This window comes from Echinops telfairi, unplaced genomic scaffold, assembly GCF_000313985.2.
Source record: "Echinops telfairi isolate 266 unplaced genomic scaffold, ASM31398v2 ScPeMD7_5592;HRSCAF=6446, whole genome shotgun sequence".
Taxonomy (NCBI): Eukaryota; Metazoa; Chordata; class Mammalia; order Afrosoricida; family Tenrecidae; genus Echinops; species Echinops telfairi.
In genome coordinates, this window is record NW_022109491.1 from 36,909,569 (window position 1) to 36,931,090 (window position 21,522).

At 42.4% G+C, this 21,522-nt stretch overlaps 1 protein-coding gene across 1 annotated transcript in view; it reads left to right on the forward strand.

The window, feature by feature from the left end:
• The first annotated feature begins 5,706 nt into the window (after window positions 1–5,706).
• The window catches only part of LOC101655932 (SLX4 interacting protein), a 180,139-nt gene continuing 164,323 nt past the window's right edge, over window positions 5,707–21,522 (forward strand). Inside the window, exon 1 of the mRNA XM_045295169.1 lies at window positions 5,707–5,763. Coding sequence (XP_045151104.1) covers window positions 5,707–5,763 — 57 coding nt within the window. The remainder of the gene's footprint in view (window positions 5,764–21,522) is intronic.

A 21,522-nucleotide genomic window follows, 5' to 3' on the forward strand; every position in this document is an offset into this window, starting at 1 on the left:
TCTATAAATGCCCTTTGCCTAGTGGGACAGGAGGAGAATCAAGGGAAATAGAGGAAAGAGCTGGGAGGCAAATTTACTCTCTTATGGATTAGTCTTGAGCTTGTACCCAATTCTAAATGTCTTCCTTTCTCTGAGTTTCTGTTCGTGTTACGCAAGGTTCTCTTTATCATATGTCTTCCTACTTAGGTTGTCAGGTTTTTTTCCCTTGAATAATATTTTTATTGACATGGCTTACTGATATTTTTATTGACATAGCTTACTCATACCAATATGTAGGTGGTCAGCTTTTTGAGGATGGAGCTCTAGATGATGAATGTGGCATCAGACTTTTAGTCAAGGTTCCCAAATTCGTATTATGGTTCCACTTATCACATTATGGTTCTACTTAACACTTGGTGACTTTGAGTGAATTATTTTACCTCTCCGAATATCTTCTCCTCAGATATGAGGTGAGAAGAATACTACTGTTTGTTTCACAAGGCTTCTTGTGGATTTCAATTTAATAGTAGAAAATATAGTGCTGTGGAAGTATTTGAAAACTAGATATATATTGTCATGTCATGGGCCCTCAGTCGTTATGTTGTAGCAAGGTTCTGTATGGTGCCAAAGGGACTGGGCCTCTCTTATTTGTCCCTGGTTTTAAGATTCTGTGGAGTAAGAACTAGTCTATTTTCATTTATGGGGTGTCAACAAATCTTCATTTATTATTGTATGCAAGGCCTCGAGGTAGACACTGGAGCTGTAGGCAAACCTGATGACTGCCGATCCCTATCCTTTGGGAGTTTGCCATGCAGTTGAGGCCTTCAGAATTTAATGTGCCAAACTGACAATAGCAGTGCGCCAGTCAACCCAGAGATGCAGAAGTACCCTGCATAGCTGAGTTGGGGCCAAATGAATATAGTCATTGCAGTCAGTACTGTTTTTTAACGGAATGTTGTTGATTTGTTGGGTGTCCTGTTTATCAGTTTACATTGTAGGTACCCGGAGCTGGAAGTCAGGGAACTTAATTTTAATCCCTGCTAGTGATTCTTGCTTATAGCAAGACACTTAACCTCCTTGTCTTTGCCGAGCAAGTCATCCCAAAGATTGTTTCTCATGGTTCCGTTGGCCAGAAAATCCAGCTGGGCCATTTTCTTCGGTTCAATATGTCATTGACTGAGGTCACTCCCTTGGATGCATCTCATTACTGATCAGGACAGATGTCTCAAAAAGCTTTCAGTCACCTGTTTAGTGTTCTTTCATGGGGAACAAGGAAGCCAGAGCCACAAGATTTCCTAAGGGCCAGGTCTGGAACTAGCACACTATAGCTTATTTGTGGAAACACACCACAAGGTCTGCTCCTCTTATCTATTGATGGGAGGAGCAGCACACACATATAAAGGAGGGGGCGGGGCGGGAATTGCACTTGGTCTTAGAGACTGTTCACCATAGTGTCTATATTAAATGAAATGTTTACATTGGAAGCCTGCAAAGTCTCTGTTTCTATAATTGCATATGATTTTATCTCAGTGTTGGTTTAGTGATAAAAGAGTAGAAAATTTGGGGACATTGCAGGTAGAAAGACTTGGGTTTGATTACCTCTAGCTCAATAGTTCTCAACCTGTGGGTCACGACCCCTTTGGGGGTCGAACAACCCTTTCACAGGGGTCGCCTGCTTCATAACAATAGCAAAATTACAGTAATGAAGTAGCAACGAAAATAATTTTATGGTTGGGGGTCACCACAACATGGTTGAGAACCATTGCTAGCTCCAGTTGCTGTTGGAGTCCTTTCCTATCCATGATGACTCCATGCCTGCCACGGTCGAACTGTGCTGCCTAGGGTTTTCTATGGCTGCTTCTATGGAAGAACACTGCCAGGCCTTCTTCCATGGGGCCCCTGTCTGGGAAAGGGACTTGAGTCCTTCTGAACTTTCAGTCCCCATCTGCTAAGAGAGTTAATATAAACTCCCACCCAGGGTGATTGTCCACCTTAACACAGAGCCATCACTCAGAGAGCTAAAGTGCCTGCTTCCTTTCCCTTCTTTGTTAACTGATTTTAAAACAGACAATAGTTGAAAACATTTATTGTGATCCTTTTTGTTTAGCTCTAATATAACCATGTCTAGGTATTTAATTCTATTTGTGAGTGCTAGGATATATAAATAAATAATATAAATACACTGCTTATATAAAATTATTAAAATTAAATATGTACATAGAGGTATATATGTGTGTGTGTATGCATATTTTAAGACAAGCAGTTCAGTCAGGACTGTTCAGTTTGTTTCTTTGTTTTGGTGTTAGGAATTATAACTAAAATGTTGATGCCATTCAGAAAACAACCTTAAAACAGCTAGTTTGAAATATATTTTGTTTGCTTATTTGATGTTGCTAGTAACTTTTTCCTGTAATATAGAAGAGGCATGTGGGATGCCTTTTTTGGACCGTAGCTTGTGAAGCTGGAATATGTGTTTCTACTATTACTCCTCCTCCTCTCGTTTTAGATGTTGTTGGATGCTGTCGATTTGACTTGATTTATGGCACCTCTGTCTACAACAGAAAGAAGTGCCTGGTCCTGTGCCACCCTCATGATCGTTAGCATGGATTAGTCTGCTGGGTAGAACCTTCCCACCTCAGGGGTTCCTCTTCTCAAACAGTGTGGGACAGTGTTTGGTTGTGAACCACAGGGCTTTCATTAGCGAATGCTGACAGTAGATAGCCAGGTCTTTCTTCCTAGTCTCTGTTAGCTTGGAAGTTCTGTGAAAGCATGGCTGCTATGAGTGACCCTGCTGGCATTTGAAATGCTGGTGACATCGCTTCAAGTATTATAGCAACTCATGTGCTCCCACAATATGACAAGCTGACAGATGGATGGTGAACTACCCGTTAGAGGATTAAAACCACACATCAGTAGCTCATAGGCAACAGGGAGTAAGAGACGAGAAAGACTCTGTTCTCTAAAGTAGTGGGTTTGTAAGTGTGGGGCAGCAGCATGCGCATCTCTTGTATGAACAGTGGAGTCCTGGTAGCACTGTCAGCCAGGTATCAGCGAAGTTGGTGGTTCAAACCTACCAACTGCTCCTTGAGAGAAAGATGAGGCTATCTGTTTCCATAGAGATTGACTGTATCGGAAACCCTTTATAGGGTGGTCGTAAGATGGAATTGACCATTGTTTCGATGCCATTGGGGTTTTGTGTGTGTGTGTGTGTATGTGTGTGGTTTGGTGGTGCAGTGTCTAAGTGCTTACAGTGAAAGGTCAGCAATTTGAATTTACCAACCGTTCTCTGGGAGAGTAATGCGACAATCTGTTCCCATGAAGATTGCAGCCAGGAAACCCAATGAGGCAGTTGTCCTCTCCTGAAAAGTCCCTCTGAGGAGGAATTGACATGTTGGCAATGGGTTTTCAGATTTTAGGCTAATCACTGTGTATACTTGTGTATAAGTTGAGTTTTTCAGCACTTTAAAAAAAAATCATTTTATTAGGGGCTCATACAACTCTTATCACAATCCATACACACATCAATTGTGTAAAGCACATTTGTACATTCATTGACCTCATCTTCTCAAAACATTTTCTCTCCACTTAAACTTTCAGCACATTTTTAATGCAATTTTTGTGGTAAAATTAGGTGCCTCGGCTGATATTTGGGTTGGCTTATACTCAAATGTATATGGTATATGATTTTTTGTTTTGTTTTAATCATAGTGTAATGGAGAGGATTAAATAAAATAATACATGTAAAGTACTTAGCACACTGCCAGGTAACATTTTAATAAATTTTGAGCATTATCAGTTATCATAAGAAATATTAACTATCTCTGGCTTAAGAGTTTTCTGCCATGGTATTTAGTGAAGCAGCTTATTTTGTGGTCCTTTTTAAAGCTGCCTAAGTTCTGGTGAGTCCTTTGAAAAATCTGATGGAAAGTCTTTTGGTCTAGTAATGCTTCAGGTTGTCAAGTAAACCGAGATTTGTTTAAGTGTTTTGCTTCCAAAAGTCTGTAATCTAATAAAGATATTCTTTAGGCTAAAGCAGGGTTGGCAAACGGTGGCTTGTGAGCCATATATCCGCAGCTCTTTCGATAACCTATGTGGCTCTGAGGTCAAATGGAAAACTTTCAAAGGCTACTATACAGATGATAGGGATTTCATTTGTTTGGAAAATATATACTTATGGTTCTTGAATAATTTTTAAATTGCTGTGAGGGACGAGATTGGCTCTTCCATCTCAAAAGTTTGCCGACTCCTGTTCTGAAGGAGTGTTGAGTGATCACAGAATACAAAGGTAAGTCACAAAATATTCCTACAAAGTCATAGAAGCCTTTATTGAATAGATATTAACATGTGACCCTTTGTTCCTGAACTGAACCTCTATCTAGGTGTGTGCATTTCAGAAGGCAGTGTTTCTGTCTCTAACCCTTCCCTGGGGGATTCTGCTGCCTTTGACAATCAAATTGGCAATGTCGGCATCCTCAAAGGACCCAGATCGCGTTCCTTCTAAATGTCCTTTCAGTTTGGGAGACAAAAAGAAGTCTAAAAGGGACAATATCAGGGTAGATAGTGTAAGGTTTCTCCGCCCCCCCCCCAAATTTGCATAGCTCTTGCTACCCTTGAAGAACAAGCAGATGTATTGTGATGGAAAACAGTTCTTCAGCACAACTTCCTATGCCTTTTTCTCACCACTAAAATTTTCAGTTTTCATAAAATGGCTTCCTAATAAAGCCCTATGGTCATCCTGCCTCCTTTAAGAAAGTCCGTCAAGATTAACCCTGGGAATCCTGAAAAAGAAAGCCTTCTGAATAACTTCCGTGGAACAACCTTTCCCCTCGGAAACCATGGCTTTGGTTGCACCTGTCTCTGAAGGGAACCACAGGAGACCACGGTCAGTGTATTGCTGAGAGAGCTTGTCTGTTGACGTCACTGCTTGTGAAGGCATATGTACACGTTCCTCTGGGAAAAGCTGAAGGTGTGAACTGGATTTTTTTTTTTTCAGAAGAGCAGAGCACTTACTAAGAGCCTTTGTTTTGTGAGTCACTGATATTCTCAGGTGTTAAGGAGTGGTTTGGGTTCAAGGTCTGAAGACTATCTCAGGGCAGTAGGCCAGGGACGTCTTCTAACCTCAACCAGTCTTGTTTCTTCCTCCAGGAATGTGCGGTGCTGCTATGCCTCCCATTAGATCAGAGTCCTTGTTTTGCGGCCCTGATTATTAGAAAAGTAGGGAATTTAGTTTTTTATTCAGAGGCCTCAAACCACACACTGGGCTGTTGTCAAGACACTTTGGAAGAAGGTGACAAATTTGTGCAAACTACCATAGCTATAAAACTACTCTAACTTTTACAAAGATACAAAGAAACTTGGAACCAGTGGAAGGCAGAAATCTGTCAGAGAAGGAACAGTGAAAGATTTTCCACTGATAGAGACTGAGAGAGAAGTGCTAGCCTGACTGTACCCCGTCAAAGGCAGGAAGCTTGGGAGACCTAGAGAGCCCCGCCCTCACCCGGTCTGTTGTCCTTTAGGCTAAGGGAGCAGGTATGTACCCTGTTACCTAGTATCATGTGGGCCACGGAGCTGCCCAGGGCTGGAGCTTCCCGGGAGCTCCAGTGCAGGCCTCTCTCTGAGGAGAAGGCCTTTTTCTCTGCATTTACTTTGTGTTTATCTCTCTGCTGGCCCGTCGCAGCTCTGCTGCACGCTAGGCTGAGCATCGTGGCTCATCACCTCCCAGCTTACATGTCCTGCAGGATTGCTGCCCTTTCTGCCCGGATCGCAAATTTCAAATTCCTGGAGGTAAGTTTGAATTAGTGTCCATCTTTGCATCAGTGACTGCAGCCACAAGGGCCTGAGACACCAGCATTTTGCTGGCTTAGAAACTTCCCTGCCAGTTTCTCTTTGGCAATCTTTTACACTGGCCTTCGTAGAGAACATAATAATGAGGACTTGAAGTTTGTAGAGAGGCCTCAGGGGCATGCCGGAGGTAGCTGGAATAATCTGACCCTTGAGAAGGTTCTCTTGGCTACTGGGAATGAGGATGATCATAATTACTGCTGTACTTAGAGCAGCAGCTTGCTTTATTATTGGAGTGCACGTGAAGGCATTTTCAGGTTATTACCATCCCTCAGTGTGTGTGTGTTATGGTAATTAAAACCAAAATACTACAAAAAAACCAAAAGAAGTGGCAAAGAGGATTTTAGCCTTCTAAAATTTCTGAGTGTTTACTCCATGTAAGACACTGAGTAAGAGGCCCAAGCCTTCGAGTGCATTCATTCTTCTTCTGTTCTGAACCACGCGGTCGCTTTCTAAAGAGTGCCTAGTCAGCCATGAGTCTGCATATTTGCTTTTGACTCAGCATTCCCTTTGTACTTCCTCCAGGGTGTGAAGCAACAACAACCAAAAAATGCAGTGTAGTTCTAGTACTTTCAACCGCTTTCTATTGCAGCTGCTAGCCACTGTGCACCGTCTTCCGACGTGACAGCTGACGAAACGCTTCCTTTTCTAAAGAGGGCCTGATGGGATCGGATGCCGCCCTATCAGTGCCAGTGCTGGTTGAGTCTGTTTCACTTCCCACAATGACTGAGCCTCCATCTGTGGTGACACCACTTTCTGGAGCCGCTGCCCCTCACTGGGTGGGTGACTGGACTGTTTATTTTTAGGAAGAGTTAAAATTATCCAGAGAAGAGTATCGTCTGTTAAATGTACATGGAATAACCTCTTACTGTAGGGAGCATGGGAGATGTGGGGGTGGGGGTGTAGATTTTTTAAAAACTCGTTATAGATCATTTAAAAATGATTAAAGAGGAAGAATTTAATGCAACCCCAGGATCCCCATTGTCCATTTTCAACATTGATGGACAATTTAGATTTCAATAATAGTTAAGCGACGTGCTAGTAGCAAAAGCAGTGGGCTCAGTGAGACACTAACACTCATGTTCAAGGTGGGTTTTCCGGATTTGGGGGCTATTAGTGATTCTCCATTTCAAAACCCAGTGAGCCTTAGCACTTTCCATCGTCTTCCGTTTCAGTTCTGAAAGAGAGGGACGGCTTCTTAGTCTTACATAGTGCTGCCAATGTGGCAAATTGAATCCTTCCTCAGCAGACCTCTGTGCTTACGGAACAGACGATAAAAGGTAATTAGTTAGCAGTATAAGCTGTTATTGGGGTGTTATGCTGATCTTCAGTGAGAGCAGCCAGTGAAACCACTGAGTTTTCTTATTTCAGGTTCTGGAAAGGTTACCAGTATTCTTTAGATGTTTGATTTTTCACTTGAAGGGGTTTTTGTTGGGAACTCCTCAGATGGACAGTCCTCACAATCTTCACGTGGACCCCCTGCACAATCCTCAGGTGGACTCCAACATTTTTCCTGCCCGTGGCATGATAGTTCCTTCATTTCCATATGGAATGTCTTCAAAGGCTAGAGCCAAACTGTTTAACTCAATATTGGGTAATGAGTAAGCATTTACTTAAAAAAACACAACCACTTAGCTATTAGTAGTCAAGGCGCGCTGGTGTCATTGTGGTTTATTAATGTTGGACATCTAACCACAAGGTCAGCGAATCACACCCACCAGCTGCTCCTCCGAAGAAAGACGGGGCTTTCAGACTTGGAAACCCACAGAGACAGTTCTGCTTTGCCCTATCGGGTCACTGTGAGTTGAAATGGACTGGATGGCCGTGGGGTTGGTTTTCATTGGTATTTAAGTCAAAGGTATCAGCTAGGTGACAGACAGTGTTAAGATTATCCAGCTTCTTCTTTAGGCTTTTCATTTCAGGTGCTTCAAATTGGTTATGTTGTTTCTTATCCTAAGTGCTCTTCCAAACTCCCGTGTGATAGCAAAATAAGGGAACCAGTACTTACTGACCACCTGCAAAACTAAGTGTTTTTTACACAAATTCCCATTTAGTTTGAACAACACTGTCAACTGCACGTTACTGTTGACAGGTTCCTGAGGGTTTACCAGGCCAGAGAAGCTGGGTAAATGCGTTCATGACAGAGGAAACCAGATGTTGCCAAACCTCCTCTGATTCTGGGCAACCGCAGGTGTGTCCGGTGGACTATACTTCTTAAGGTTTTCAATGGCTGATGCTTCTGAAGTAGATTGCCAGACCTTTCTTTGGAATGGCCTATGGGTAGACTTGAACCTCTAATCTCAAGTAGCAGATGGGCTGATTAACATCACTCCAGACTCCAGGTCAGAAGTAGAGAGTGGCAAGCACAGATTTCGAACTTGAGATCTCTGCCTCAGAGTCCGTTGCTTTGATGAAGAAGGTTGAAACTACTAGTTACAGTCTTGGTTGTGCAGAGATTGGTTTAGAATTGCAGGCATTTGGGACAGGTGCACGTACTTACAGGGTTAAAAAATTTGAGAAGTTTTACTAACCACGATACTAACTTGTACTAACCAGATTAAAATATATTATCCTGGGAAGTAAGTAAGGCTGGTATAATTGTTGAAGGGGGGACTTGGGAACCTTGGATTCCTGTCTTTCATCACTTCAAGGGGTAGGGTCAGACCCTTTAGAGAAAATGGACTGCTTTCATTTGATTCTGACTCATAGACACCCACAGTGGACAACAGTTAAGCCCCTGTGGGTACCAGCCCACCTTTTACCCAACTGGGCCCTGAATATACTTGTATTAAGAGAGCGTGTAGGAACCCTGGTGGTGTAGTGTGTTATTCATGGTGCTGCTAACTAACTGCAAGATCAGCAGTTCACACCCACTGTCTCCTGTAGAAAGCACAGACTTGGAAATCCACAGGGGCCATTCTGCCTTACTCTACAGAGTCACTTTGAGTGAGTTGTTATTTTATTACCAAGCTATACTCAGAATCCGCTCGATGGCACTAAGTTGAACAGAGACTGTGTAGACAGAACAGACAGCTGGTTCTTACTAAATAGAACTGTTTACATCTTCCCTGGGATGAGTGATCAGGCAGAGGGGTGACCAAGGTCCTCAGTATCCCTGTTTTCAGAATGTTTGACTTGAATATACTTGTAATTAATAGTTTCTCAAAGAATGGCTTGAAATCAAATTAGTTGCACTAAACATTCTACCCTTGCATTTTTGGCAATGTTTTAAACCCAGCCCTTTGGAAAATACTCTAGTCCAAAAGAATTTCTCCTATTATAATAAAATTACATTTCTACATTCAAAACATTGTCTCTTTTGAATATTCAAATGTGGGGCACACTAACTGTTAATTTTTTGTTCACTGGATCATCTGATGCTGATCCACTATAGTACTTTCTGCCTCAGGATCCTGCTCAGTATACAAGTCTTTGTTAGATCAGCCTCCAGACCCATCCAGTTCTGTACTGCTCTGGTATTGTCGAAAAATCTTCCGCAAGGCAATAGCTCTCTGAAAGTTACAAACAACAACAAGAACAACAACAAACCCAGCATCCAGGCTAATTCGACTCAGCTCTTACTTACTCAGACATTTTTTGGAACTGTAGTAACTTGTTAGATCTTGTGCAGTAACACATCATTCCCAATTTTCCAAGGTCACTGCAGAGCAGGATTCTGAAGGTCTTAATGGAAAAGGGTGGGTATGTGTTTGTCAAGAGGCTGCTTAGGGAAAGCTGTTCCATGTAATTTTTAATACGGTTCTTTGGATAGACCTTTTATGACTCAGTATTACAGATGTCGTTAATTTATAATGGGAAATAGTGAGACAATATGAAAATTATCTTCAGATTCAAGATCACTTAAGTCAGCAGGGTGAGTGATGATTGAACAATTTGAGCAGAGGCTGCTGCAAAATCCTGTTGCCAAGATGAAACACTGTGCTGAAGGGTAAGCTGAGGGCCTTGCTGCCTCTGACCCCGTTTGTGAAAGGAATGAAGCTGAAAGATGATGATGGTTTTCCATCATCTTTGTAAAGTCCCTTCATATAACTTGGGCAGCAGAAAGAAACTGAGGCCAGTTGGGAATCTTAGGACCTTGGAAGTTTCTTTTCATGCAAGGAACGCCACATATGTATTTCCTTCCCTAAGCAAGCAAAACAATGACGTTGTCAAAGATTTTCTCTTGCTTGGATCCACAGTTAGTGCTCATGCAAGCTGCAATCAAGAGATCAAAAGGTGTATTTCACTAGGTAAATCTGTTGTATGTATGGGACCTCTTTTAGAATACTGAAAGCAAGGCTGTTGCTTTGAGGGCTAAGATGTGCTTGATCCAAGCTGTGTATTTTCAGTTGCCTCACATGCATGTGAAAGCTGGACATTGAATAAGGAAGACTGAAGAGGAAGAATCAGTTTATTTGAATTGGGGTATTGGAGAAGAAGATTGAAAATACCATGGATTACTTAGTGGGCAAATCTATCTGTGTTGACCAGAAGTAGGGCCCGAGTGCTCCTTAGAGGCAAGGATGGCAAGACTTCGTCTTGCATACTTTGGACATATGTCAGGAGAGATCAACCCTTGGAGAAGGACATCATGCTTGGTAAAGTGAGGAAGGTCTTCAATGAGATGACTTGACATAGCTACTGCAACAATGGACTCGGGCATAAGAATAATTGTGAGGATGATGCAGGACCGAGCAGTGTTGTGTTCTGTTATGCATAGGGTTACTGTCGGTCAGAACCGACTGGATGTCACCTAACCGTATGCAAGATAAGGTTGCATAAGACGCTAAGGGTAGTCTTGGGTGAAATGGGAAATACTTTCTTTAGTTCTTCCTTCATTGTCACATGTCAGTGAGCTCTCCTTTCTCCTGAATAGTAATATACTTTAGAAATAAGGGCAAACCCATTGCTGAAATATTTTAGTCATTTTTTTTTTTGGGTGTTTCTCTAGTCAACCCAGACAAAGACAGGCCTAGAGACCACTAGGCTGAGGGAAGCTAGTCAATCTCCAAAGGACAACTATTGTATGAGGCCACTGCTCTTCAGGGAAATGCCAAGACAAAGCCTTGCACACCAAAGGGAACACTCTTTGGAGGTTCCCAAAGGAAGGAGGGCAAGGGTGGGGAGATTAAGCAATAGGCTAGAGAATTGACGGGTAGAGGGAGAGTGGTGGTGGGAGAGAATGCATGGGGGGGGAGGGGGATGACTGGTGTGACCCATTAAATGCAGAGTGGGTGGTCTGAAATGTGAACAGCCCAGCCTGACCTCATTCACAATGAAAATTTTATTTTACAAAGGAGGATAGTCAAGGTCAAGATAGATGACCCCTCAGAGACAGTGACAGGAGGAAGGGTTCCTTGAGGGTACAGAAATGAGGGGGGGGGGAGAAAGGGAGAGGGGAGTTCATAGCATTGATGATTGTATAACCCTACCCAATGGGATTCAACAACAGAACCATATGGGAAGGGAAGGGATATATTGGAATGAGTAAGATATGTCAATAAAAATATTATTTAATTACCAAAAAAAATTTTTTAAGGGAGCATGATTTGAGTCCCTCAAAGATGCCTGAAACTCCCATTGTTGACACAGCGTGACTGGAAGGGTACAGAGTTCCTCTGGGAAGAAATGGAGACATTGCCTTGAAAAGTGTAGAGACCGAAGTGGAGGACATGCCTAGAAAAAATAGGTTCGTGTTTTGATGTTTTTGTTTCATAAAAAGGGTCTATGATTTTTGTAGCAATACAAAAGAAAGCAGATAAACAAATGTGTCTTGGAAGAAGTACGGCTTCCTTAGAAGCAAAGGCAAGATGGCGAGACTTCGTCTCACGTGCATGGGCATGGTATCAGGAGAGACCAATCCCTGGAGAAGGACGTCATGCTTGGTAAAGTAGAAGGGCAGCCAAAAAGAGGAAGGACCTTGACTGAGAGGCACCGATGTAACAACAGACTCAAACCGAACAACAATTGTGAGGATGGCAAGGAACCGCACAGTGTTTGGTCCTGATGTGCATGGTAACACATGAGTTGGGACCAACACTAAGAGTTGGAGCCAGTTTGATGATACCAAACAGCACCATCTCTCTGTGATCCAACTAGAACAAGAAGCCTAAAGAGTAGATCGGATGCCCTGGGGGGACACAACTTGAAAAACGAGGGTCAGAATGGTTATCCAACCCACCTCACTGAATTGAACGCACAGAAACGATGTGATTGCCTTTGTTCTACTGTGTGCCGTCCTCAACAAGAAAATTAATTATACCCCCCTTTTTAAAAAATCAAAACCAATAAAATGAGTACTTATTTCTCAAAGAGCAATTGGCTCGGTATGATGCTGAAGACACTCCAAAACCAAGCCCACCCCCCTGGAGTCGATCCTGACTCACAGTTACCTGTGGGGCACAGGGCGAAGCTGCCCCCCAATATTTTAGTCATTTTGTGTGCTGTTTGTGTATGTATGTGTGTGTGATCTAAAAGACATTGGCATATGTTAGTGGCCAAATGGGCTATTTTGCCTTTGCTGATTTTTGAGTGTTTCACTAAACACTCAAACTTATTACGAGTGGAAGTAATATCTGACTTTGAAGTGGGGGCCTGTCATCCATGGATCCCATGATACGTGATTGTTGCAGAAAGTCTTCTAGTTAAGAAAGGCTACCACCATAGAATTGGGAGACCTACAGGTCTTAAACAGAGTTGGTTCAGAGCCCTGATACCCTCCCCACTGCCCCCTATAAAAAGAGCCGTGACACTTGAATGAAGCCTCCCAACCTCCTGGACTTCTGCTTCCTTATTTGTAAAATAAGAATATTGGAGTAGATGATGTCAGGACCTTCTTGTGCTGACATTTGATGATTAATATTTCAAAAAGTACATTCAACTTCCAGCAACGTAATTATTGTCATATTTCTTAATATAGCTAAAATAAGCAAAGAATACTTTTTTTCCAGTTCCCAATTTTGTTCTTTTTGTTCAAGAGTCATCGATGATAACTTCCCTTAAGCCAAAATGTTGGGCAAGGTTGTCCCTTCCACGTTGACACATTAAACAAATGAGAGAGTGTCTCGTCTGGTATTTGTGTAATATATAAGCAAAGAACATACCTCTTAGGGTTTGAGGTTAGCTTTTTGTGTGGGGGAGGGGATGTCTTTCATCAAAGGAGCCCCAGTGGTGTAGCGGGTACTCATTGGGCTGCTAGAGGCAAGGTCAGCAGTTTGAAACCAGCAGCCACTCCACTTTCTACTCCCATGAAGAGTCACTTCTCAGAAACCCACAGGAGCAGTTCTTCCCCACCCTATAGCGTCATTATGAGTCAGAATCAACTCGATGGCAGTGAGTTTTCTTCCATTTTCTTTTATGAGCTTTTCTGCCTTAGGTTTAAAGAAGGATTTCTTGTAGATGTCCACAGGCATATTGTATTTTTCCCAAAGGAACCTGCCACATAGATACAGGCCACTGAGGTATTTCCTTTGTGCCTCACCGGGGTAAACAGTAGTTCACACTGAACCCTGCACGCTGCTCAAGGCTCTCTGAAGACTCACAGAAACCCCGGGTTCAGCGTGGTGGCGGCGGTCTTCCTTGCCAATCGGTTACAGTGGGTTCCATTGATTCAGAACCAACCCACTTGATTTGTTGGTATCCCAGAAAAGTACAGCAGGGAATAACCACACAATTATTTACAAGTATCTCTCTCTCCAAAATCCGTACCTGAAAGTTACAAGTGTTTGAAATAACCCAGCTTTTGGACTGTCCAGCTTCCCCAGCCCCTTCACGGGTTTCCCATAGACTCTGAATGACAGTGGACACCTTTTTTTTAAGTGCCTTTAAGTCTTTAAGGAAAATGAGTACTATACTTTCTTTTATCCCTTTCAAAGAATAGAAATCTTTAAAACAAGGTAAATGAAGTATTTGATATCGCTTGACCACCTATCTAGTGCCCGCACAGTTTCTCTTATTTTTCTCAGTGCCCCTTTTATATCTTCCTACTTTACTAGTATCTTTCTACTTTTCAATCGGCTAGAATAAACAAAGAAACAAACAAACAAACAAAGGGCCCATGAGGCCTACGAGGAGAATGCAAAAGGGAATGGGATTCGCTATGCGAGGGTCTGCCTGGCTGGATCTTTAGGGCTCCTTCTGTGTATACTTTTAAAGAGAATACAAAATGCAAAGTATCTCCTTCACAAAAGGACTAGAGAAAGGGTTAGCAGAAGGATAGGGAGCTTCACCTGATGAGCCAAGTAGGGTGAAATGGTTGCCTTCAGTCTTCCGGGCATTGAAGCGTATTTTGCTCATCAGAATTAATGTGCTATCTTCTGAAGGTGTTTAAACACATGCAGTTTTCACATGTTTTATTCTTAGAAATTGTGTCACTGGATCAAATTTTATACATTGACATTTAGTCTCTCTGTGTATCTCTCCTATGTTGAAGTTCAGGAAGGGCCCTGTGGATTCCTCTGGTGTTAGTACTCAGCTCTGAGGAGGCCCTAATGCGTCCTCTCTAGGAGTTAGGAAGAATGTTACATCTTGGAAACACTTTCACTGGGAGAGGCCTTAAGAAAAGATCTCCATCATGTAACACCCAAAACATGTTGTGTTTTGAATAGAGATAGTTTTTAATATTTAAAGTAATAGGATCCCCATTTTTCCTTTTTAAAGATGCAAATTTTCATTGTGTAACTTTGCTCATAAAATTATTTGTTAAGGGATCTATGTATGGATTGTGATGAGCTGTACAACCCCCCAATAACATGTTTTTTTTTTAATTATTTGTCTATGGCTAATCATAATTTTATTTGGTTCTTGAGTAAAAGTTGGTCATTGAAATATTTCATTTCTGGGCCTATGCTTGGATCAGTGTTAAGCTAAACAGTTAAGCTAAACAAAGGAGATGGTCAGTTAACTGGGTCCATGTGCTTGTCTTTTAGATCTTCCCCGCATTTCTTGTGGTGTCAAGATGGTTTAAAAATAAATAGAGCAACCCTGCCTCCTTAGACTAAGATTCGTAGTCCTGTAGGTTCTCCTGGCATCCCATGTCAGGCTGTTCACTCTACTTGTAAATTGTCCCTATGTTTTAACTCCAGTGCCTTTTTTTCTGGTGACCAAGTGTTTTGGCATTTTATCCCTTTCATTTGTGCCTTTTTTCCAGAAAGAAAATGGGAGGACTTCAAACCCAACCCATTAACATGGCTACTTGTGAATAGAAGTTGAAGAGATTTGGCAGGTCTGCATTATTGCTCAAGTTGGGACTACGAGGTTGTGCCCCCCACCCCCTCCGTGCACTCCTCTCCCCTCTGTGTTTGGTTGTTTATTTTTAAATGTCTCCACCAGTTTTCCCTCTTCCTGTGGCCATAGTTTCTTATGGTAAAGGTCCAGTTTGCATTCAATATGCAATTTAAATCCCCCGATTGAGGGGCTCTCAACTGGTTTTTTGCTACAACACAGATGGCTTTCACATGGCTCGCACACTCAGGCTTGTGCAGCATCTCAAGTTATTTGTAATTCCACTCTTTCCTTCCCATTCAGGATAGCTCTCTGGAAAGAGAATTAGTTTGTCACATTGCCATCGGTCAACTCCACTTTTTAAGCAGTGGGTCATTATGAACTTGGATGCTTTGTTGGTCTTGATTTAGTCATTTGTACATTTCATTGGCTCATAAAATTATTTATTTTTATTTAAAATAATTAAGTGGAAATTGATGTAAGAACACCTTTGTACTCTCTGATATCAACATTTCAGTGAACATTATGTTGTACATAGACAGTACCTACCTACTGAAATTAATGCATTTGGACTTTTTCCTGCCTCTCCTCAACTCCCTGTTTTTTTTCTTCTAATACTATTATGTTAAGAAGCCAAGATTGTTAATATTATCCCCTCTAATTGTATCTGTGACCTAGTTTTGTCTTGGTTCTGCCTGTAAATGAATTTCATCCTAGCAGTCATCTTGGATATATCTATACTACACCTTTATTGTTTCTCTCACCAAAACCAAGCCCATTGCCATTGAGTTGATTGCCTCTCATAGCAATACCTATATAGCAGTGGTTCTCAATCTTCCTAATGCTGCAACCCTTTAATACAGTTCCTCGTGTTGTGGTGACCCCCCAACCATAAAATTATTTTCGTTGCTACTTCATCACTGTAATTTTGCTACTGTTATGTTGAGAACTGGTGCTATATAGCATTTTGGAAACTGTAAATCTCTACTGAATTGGTCACCCTTACCTTTAGCTTCAGGAGCAGTTCGTGTATTTGAACCATTGACCTCTGGTTACCTCCTCCACACCTAGTCCACAGTGCCACCAGGGCTTCTTGTTTAGGTCTCAGGGGACTGGATGATAGTAATCCATAAAGAATGTTCAGGAAGAATTTCTGGGTACTGTTGTCATTTGGAGAATTTTTTGTGTCCATATTTGTTATTTGTTTTTTTCCTGTCTTGGCACATTGGCGTTGTGGTTACACTTTGAGCTTCAAACCACAAGGTCAGCAGTTCAAACCAAGCAACCTTCTACACCTATAGACTTACAGGATCAGAAACCCACAGGGGCAGTTCTACCATGTCCCATAAGGTTGCTAGAGCCAGAACTGCCTCGATGGTAGTGAGCTAGGTTTTGGGTGCCATGTGTCTCTGTCTAAGTATTCTAGTGCTGCTGCCACAGACATGCCACAAACGGCTGGCTCTAGCAAACACATTGAGTTCTCACAGTTTAAGAAGCTGGAAGTCTGAATGCAAGGCACAGGCTCTAGGGGGAGGCTTTCTAGTGGTGTAGGGTATGGTTTTTGCCTCTTCAACTTCTACTTCTCGGTTCTTGGCCATCTCATGTGGCGTAGCATTTTCCCCCATCTGTGTTTTCTTTCTCAATCTGTACTTGTATCTCTCAAAAGAAATTTATTTTAGACACATCCTATACTAATACTCATTAACAAAGAAATCCTACTCCCAAAATGGATTATAACCAAACCAAATTTATTGCAGTTAATTCTGACCCATAGAAACCCTTTAAGACAAAATAGAAGACCTGCACTATAGAGTTTCTACGGCTGCGAGTCTTTACTGAAGCAGACTGGCACAGCATGCACCCTTGTGTCAGCTGTCGAGTTCCAACTGCCCATCTTTCAGTTAGCAGCTGAGCATTAACTACTGTACCAACAAGGCTCCTGATCACAGATACTAGAGTTATGATATACAACACATATTTTTAGGGACACAGTTCAATCCTTGACAGTCTGCACGCTGCCTGTATTCTAAAATAGAAGCTAGGGAGTTGTAATGTTGTGGGGCATAGCTTTCTTGGTTGACACAGAGTTTAGCACTTACAGAGTACCTGAAAGATTGGAAGTGTGAATGCACCCAGAGGCATCTCATTTGACTTGGACTCACATTTAACCATAACGGAAGCAGCAGTCCGAAAATGGAACAACATTTTGCATTGGACAAATCTGCTACATAAGACTGCCTTAAAGCGTTACAGAGCAGAGATGTCACTTTAAAGACACAGGTACACCTGATCTAGCCCATGGTATTTTCCATCACCTCCTGCAGCCAGCGTGCTCCCTAGGGGAAAGCGTGGCAAGACTTGGTCTTACATATTTTGGACATGTTGTCAGGAGAGATCAGTCCCTGGAGAACATTGTGTTTGGTAAAGTAGAGGGGCAGTGAAAAAGAGGAAGTCCTTCAAGGAGATGGACTGACACCGTGACTGCAACCAGAGGCTCAGGTGTGGGGGTTATTGTGAGGATGGCGCAGGACTGAGCAGTGTTTCATTCTGTGCACCCGATGAGTTGGAACCGACTCAGTGGCAACTAGTGGCAATACCAACAACAGAGTCCCCCCAGCAGGAAGACAGGCCTGGAGATCTTTGGGGAAAGGTCATAGACTTGGAAACCCCAGGGAGCATAGTTTACTCTGCTCATATGTCACCATGAGTTGAAATCCACCCTTTGGCCAGGAACAGCCACAATGGAGTTGTTCAGACTTTCCTCCATTGCTGGTACCACTAACTGATGGTGTCTTCAGCAGCCCTTGTAGCAAAGTGGTAAAATGCTCAGCTGCGTAACTGCATGGCCAATACTGCTAACCTATTTGCTGGGCTACAGGAGGAAAATGACAGTCTGCTTCTGTAAGGATCACTGCCGGGAAAACCCGATTGCGCAGCTCTGCGCTGTCCTGTTGGGCCTGTAAGTTGGCGGTGACGTGATGGGAAGTTTTTCAGATGTTGTCCTAAATTTCCTCTGTGACCACATTTCTTAGTTGCTGCTGTTAAAGGATCCCCGAGTTCTGTGATCAAAATCTATCATTTAAACAGTTGTTTTTATCAGTTTCGCCCAACAGCCTTAGCTCTAAAGATTTATTTCTTTTTACTACATCAGCAGTGGTTTCTTCTGTTAAATCTTTAAATTTTTCTGTGATGTGATCATTTGAAACATAGACAAAGCTATATGAGAATATCGGTGTGATGTGTACATGAACTGTAAGTAGCCCTGGTGATCAGGCATTAGGTTGCTTGCTTGTCGGTGGTTCAAAGCCATCCAGTGACCCCAGTGGAGAAAGACCTGGTTAGCTGCTTTGGTAAAGAATCTAGCTTGGGAAACTCTAAGGGGCAGTTCTATACTGCCTCATAGGTTCAGTACCCTTTGGAATTGGCTAGGGTTTCCTACAGTATAATCTGTACAGAAGCAGGTTGCCACATCTTTCTCCTCAGGAGCAGCCAGTCGTTAGCTACCGAGTGCTTCAGCCAGTGTGTCACCAGGGCTCCTCACATAGTATGTCTCATAGCCATTGAGTTGATTCCAACTCATAGTAGGCCTATATAACAGAGTAGAGCTGCCTTACAGGTTTCTGAGACTGTGTATCTATGGGAGTAGAAAGCCTTGTCGCTCTTCCTGGATCAGCTGGTGGTTTGAAATTGCTGACCTTGCAGTTAGCAGCCCAATTTGTAACCACGATGCCACCAGGGCTCCACTATATCCTACATAGTATTCAGCAACAAGCTTTTTCTCACTCATTGGTATGTTGGTGCTATAATTTGATTAGGTAGCTCTAGTGATTTATCTGCTGGGTAAACTTCCCTTTTGTAACAATATACCATTTATTTATACCTTTCTCTAAGGAACTTTTAAATTTTTCCCAATTTTGTAATATGCCCAACAATTTAGGATGAACATTCTTGGGGAGGAAGGTTGTGCACATGTGCTGGTGGGTGTAGGAAATGTGCCCGGAGTGGATTTGCTGGAATGCGGAGAGTGTTCATCCTCAGTTCCACCTAGTGCAGTTGTGAATAGTGCCCTTGAGTCGGCTCTGACTCAGTCATCCTGTATGAAGCACTGCACAGTCCTGCGTAATCTTCACTACCGTTCCGACTCTTGCACCCATTGTAGCCTTTACATCAGTCTATCTTGTTGAGGGTCTTCCTTTTTGTCTCTGACCTACTTTACCAAACATGATGTCCTTCTTCAGGGACTGATGAGTCCTGTGGCATGGTGAGACTAAGTCGCTCCATCCTTACTTCCAAGGAGCACTCTAGCTGTACTTCTTCCAGAACAGTTTGTTTATTCTTCTGGCAGTCTAGTGGTGTATTTAATATTCTTCACCAATAACTGAAGTCAAAGGCATCCGTTCTTCTAAGTTCCCTATTCCTTGTCCAGTTTTCAAATATGAGGCAGTTAAAACAAAACCATGGCTTGAGTCAGGCACATCTTAGTCATTGAAGTGACATCTTTGCTTTTTAACATGTTAAAGAAGTCTTTTGCATTAGATTTGCCCAATGCAATACTTCATTTAATTCCCTAGCTGCTACTTCTATGAGCACTGGCCATGGACCCAAGTTAAATGAAACCGTTGGCAACTTCCGTCTTCTCTGTTATCAGGAGGTTATTTATTGGCTCAGTTGTAAAGATTTTTGCATTCTTGATGTGGAGGTGTAATCTATATTGAAGGCTATCATTGATCTTCATCAAACGCACTCCAAGTCATCCTTTCAACCAACTTGTGCCACCTGCATGTTGCAGATTGTTAATGAGTCTTCTCCAGGCCTCAGGCTAAATTCTACATCATGTCCTCCAGCTTCTTGGGTTATTTGTTCGGTAGATGGATTGAGTAAGTATGATGACAAGATACAAACCTCGGAACCATGCAGTATCCCCTTGTTCTCGCTAATGACTACCTCTTTGTCAATACATGTTCTACACAAGTACAGTTAATTATTCTGGAATTCCCATTCTTTGAAATATTATCCATAATTAGTATAGAGTTGAATGCTTTTACAGAGTCCATAAAATAGTAAGCATCCTTCTAGTATTCTCTGCTTTCAGCCCAGATCCATCTGACATCACCCATGACATATCCCTGTAAATGTCCTGCCACAAACATTTAAAAAGATCTTGATCAAAATTTTAGCTGTGTGGGACATACTGGTTATATCCTTCGATCATGGGTACATTCTTTTGGATCACCTTTCTTTGGAGTGGGTACAAACGTGGATCTCATCTAGTCAATTTCTTGCCAGAGACAAGTGAGCACTTCCTGTCCTGCATTGGTGGAACCATTTCAGATGGTATGTCATCAACTCCTGGAGTCTTGTTTTTCGAGAGTGTCTGCAGTACGACAGAGTGACAGATGAAATGGGGTCAGCCTCACTCGTTACTGGCACAGAACTGTTGTCTTTGCTAAGAATTTTGCCAGTTTCCCCAGTTACCAGATGCCTTAATTTCCTAGTACAGCTGACCCCCCAGGGGGCGGCTGATAGGACAGAAGTGGATGGTTCTTCAGGAGCCCGTGGCAGAGTGGGTACGAGTTGTCAGGAGCCCTGGTGGCAGAGTGGGTACGAGTTGTCAGGAGCCCTGGTGGCAGAGTGGGTACAAGTCGTCAGGAGCCCTGGTGGCAGAGTGGGTACAAGTCGTCAGGAGCCCTGGTGGCAGAGTGTGTTAACAGTTGGCCTGCTAACTGCAAGGTCAGCAGTTTGAAATAATTTGAAACCACCACTCGCTCTTTGGGAGAAAGATTTAGTCAAAATTTAGTCTCAGAAACCCATGAGGGTAGTTATACTTGCCCTGTAGCGTTACTATGAGTCAGAATCAACTTCATGGCAGTGAATTTGGAGAGGGTTTTTTAAATAAGCTAAAAGTGCAAATCAGATTCTAGGCTATGTCAGTTACTTTCTTGTTGGTGGGTAGTCCTTGGTTCCAGGGTATTTCTTGACTTATAGAAGATTCTCACAAGGTACTTGTCTTGCTCCATCTGTGTGTTTCTGTGTCTGCACTGGTCTTTTTATAGCAACTGTGATTAGCTTTGGTTTCCATGCTATATCTGCATGGCTGCATTAGCATTACAAAGAGACCCCTTATTTTCAAACTGAATGCGATCTACAGGCAAAAGGGCCAGGAATTAAGCACAAGAACTTGGGGACACAATTCAGTCCATAATACCAGCCAAATAACCTCCACCCCCTTTCAAATCCACTGTTATCTCGTCTATTTGGACTCATAGCAACCGTAAATATTTACGAGAACAGATAATTTCCACTTTCTCCAGGGGAGCAGCTGGTATATTTGAATTGCTGACATGGAAGTTCGCAGCCCCAAACGTAACTGTCCTTGCCACCAGGGCTCCTTTATAATACCTATAATTTTTGAGAATTTCAATTTTTTGGAATCTTTGAGAATTCTTGTATTGGTAAATGTTTTTTTTTAAATCATTTTAT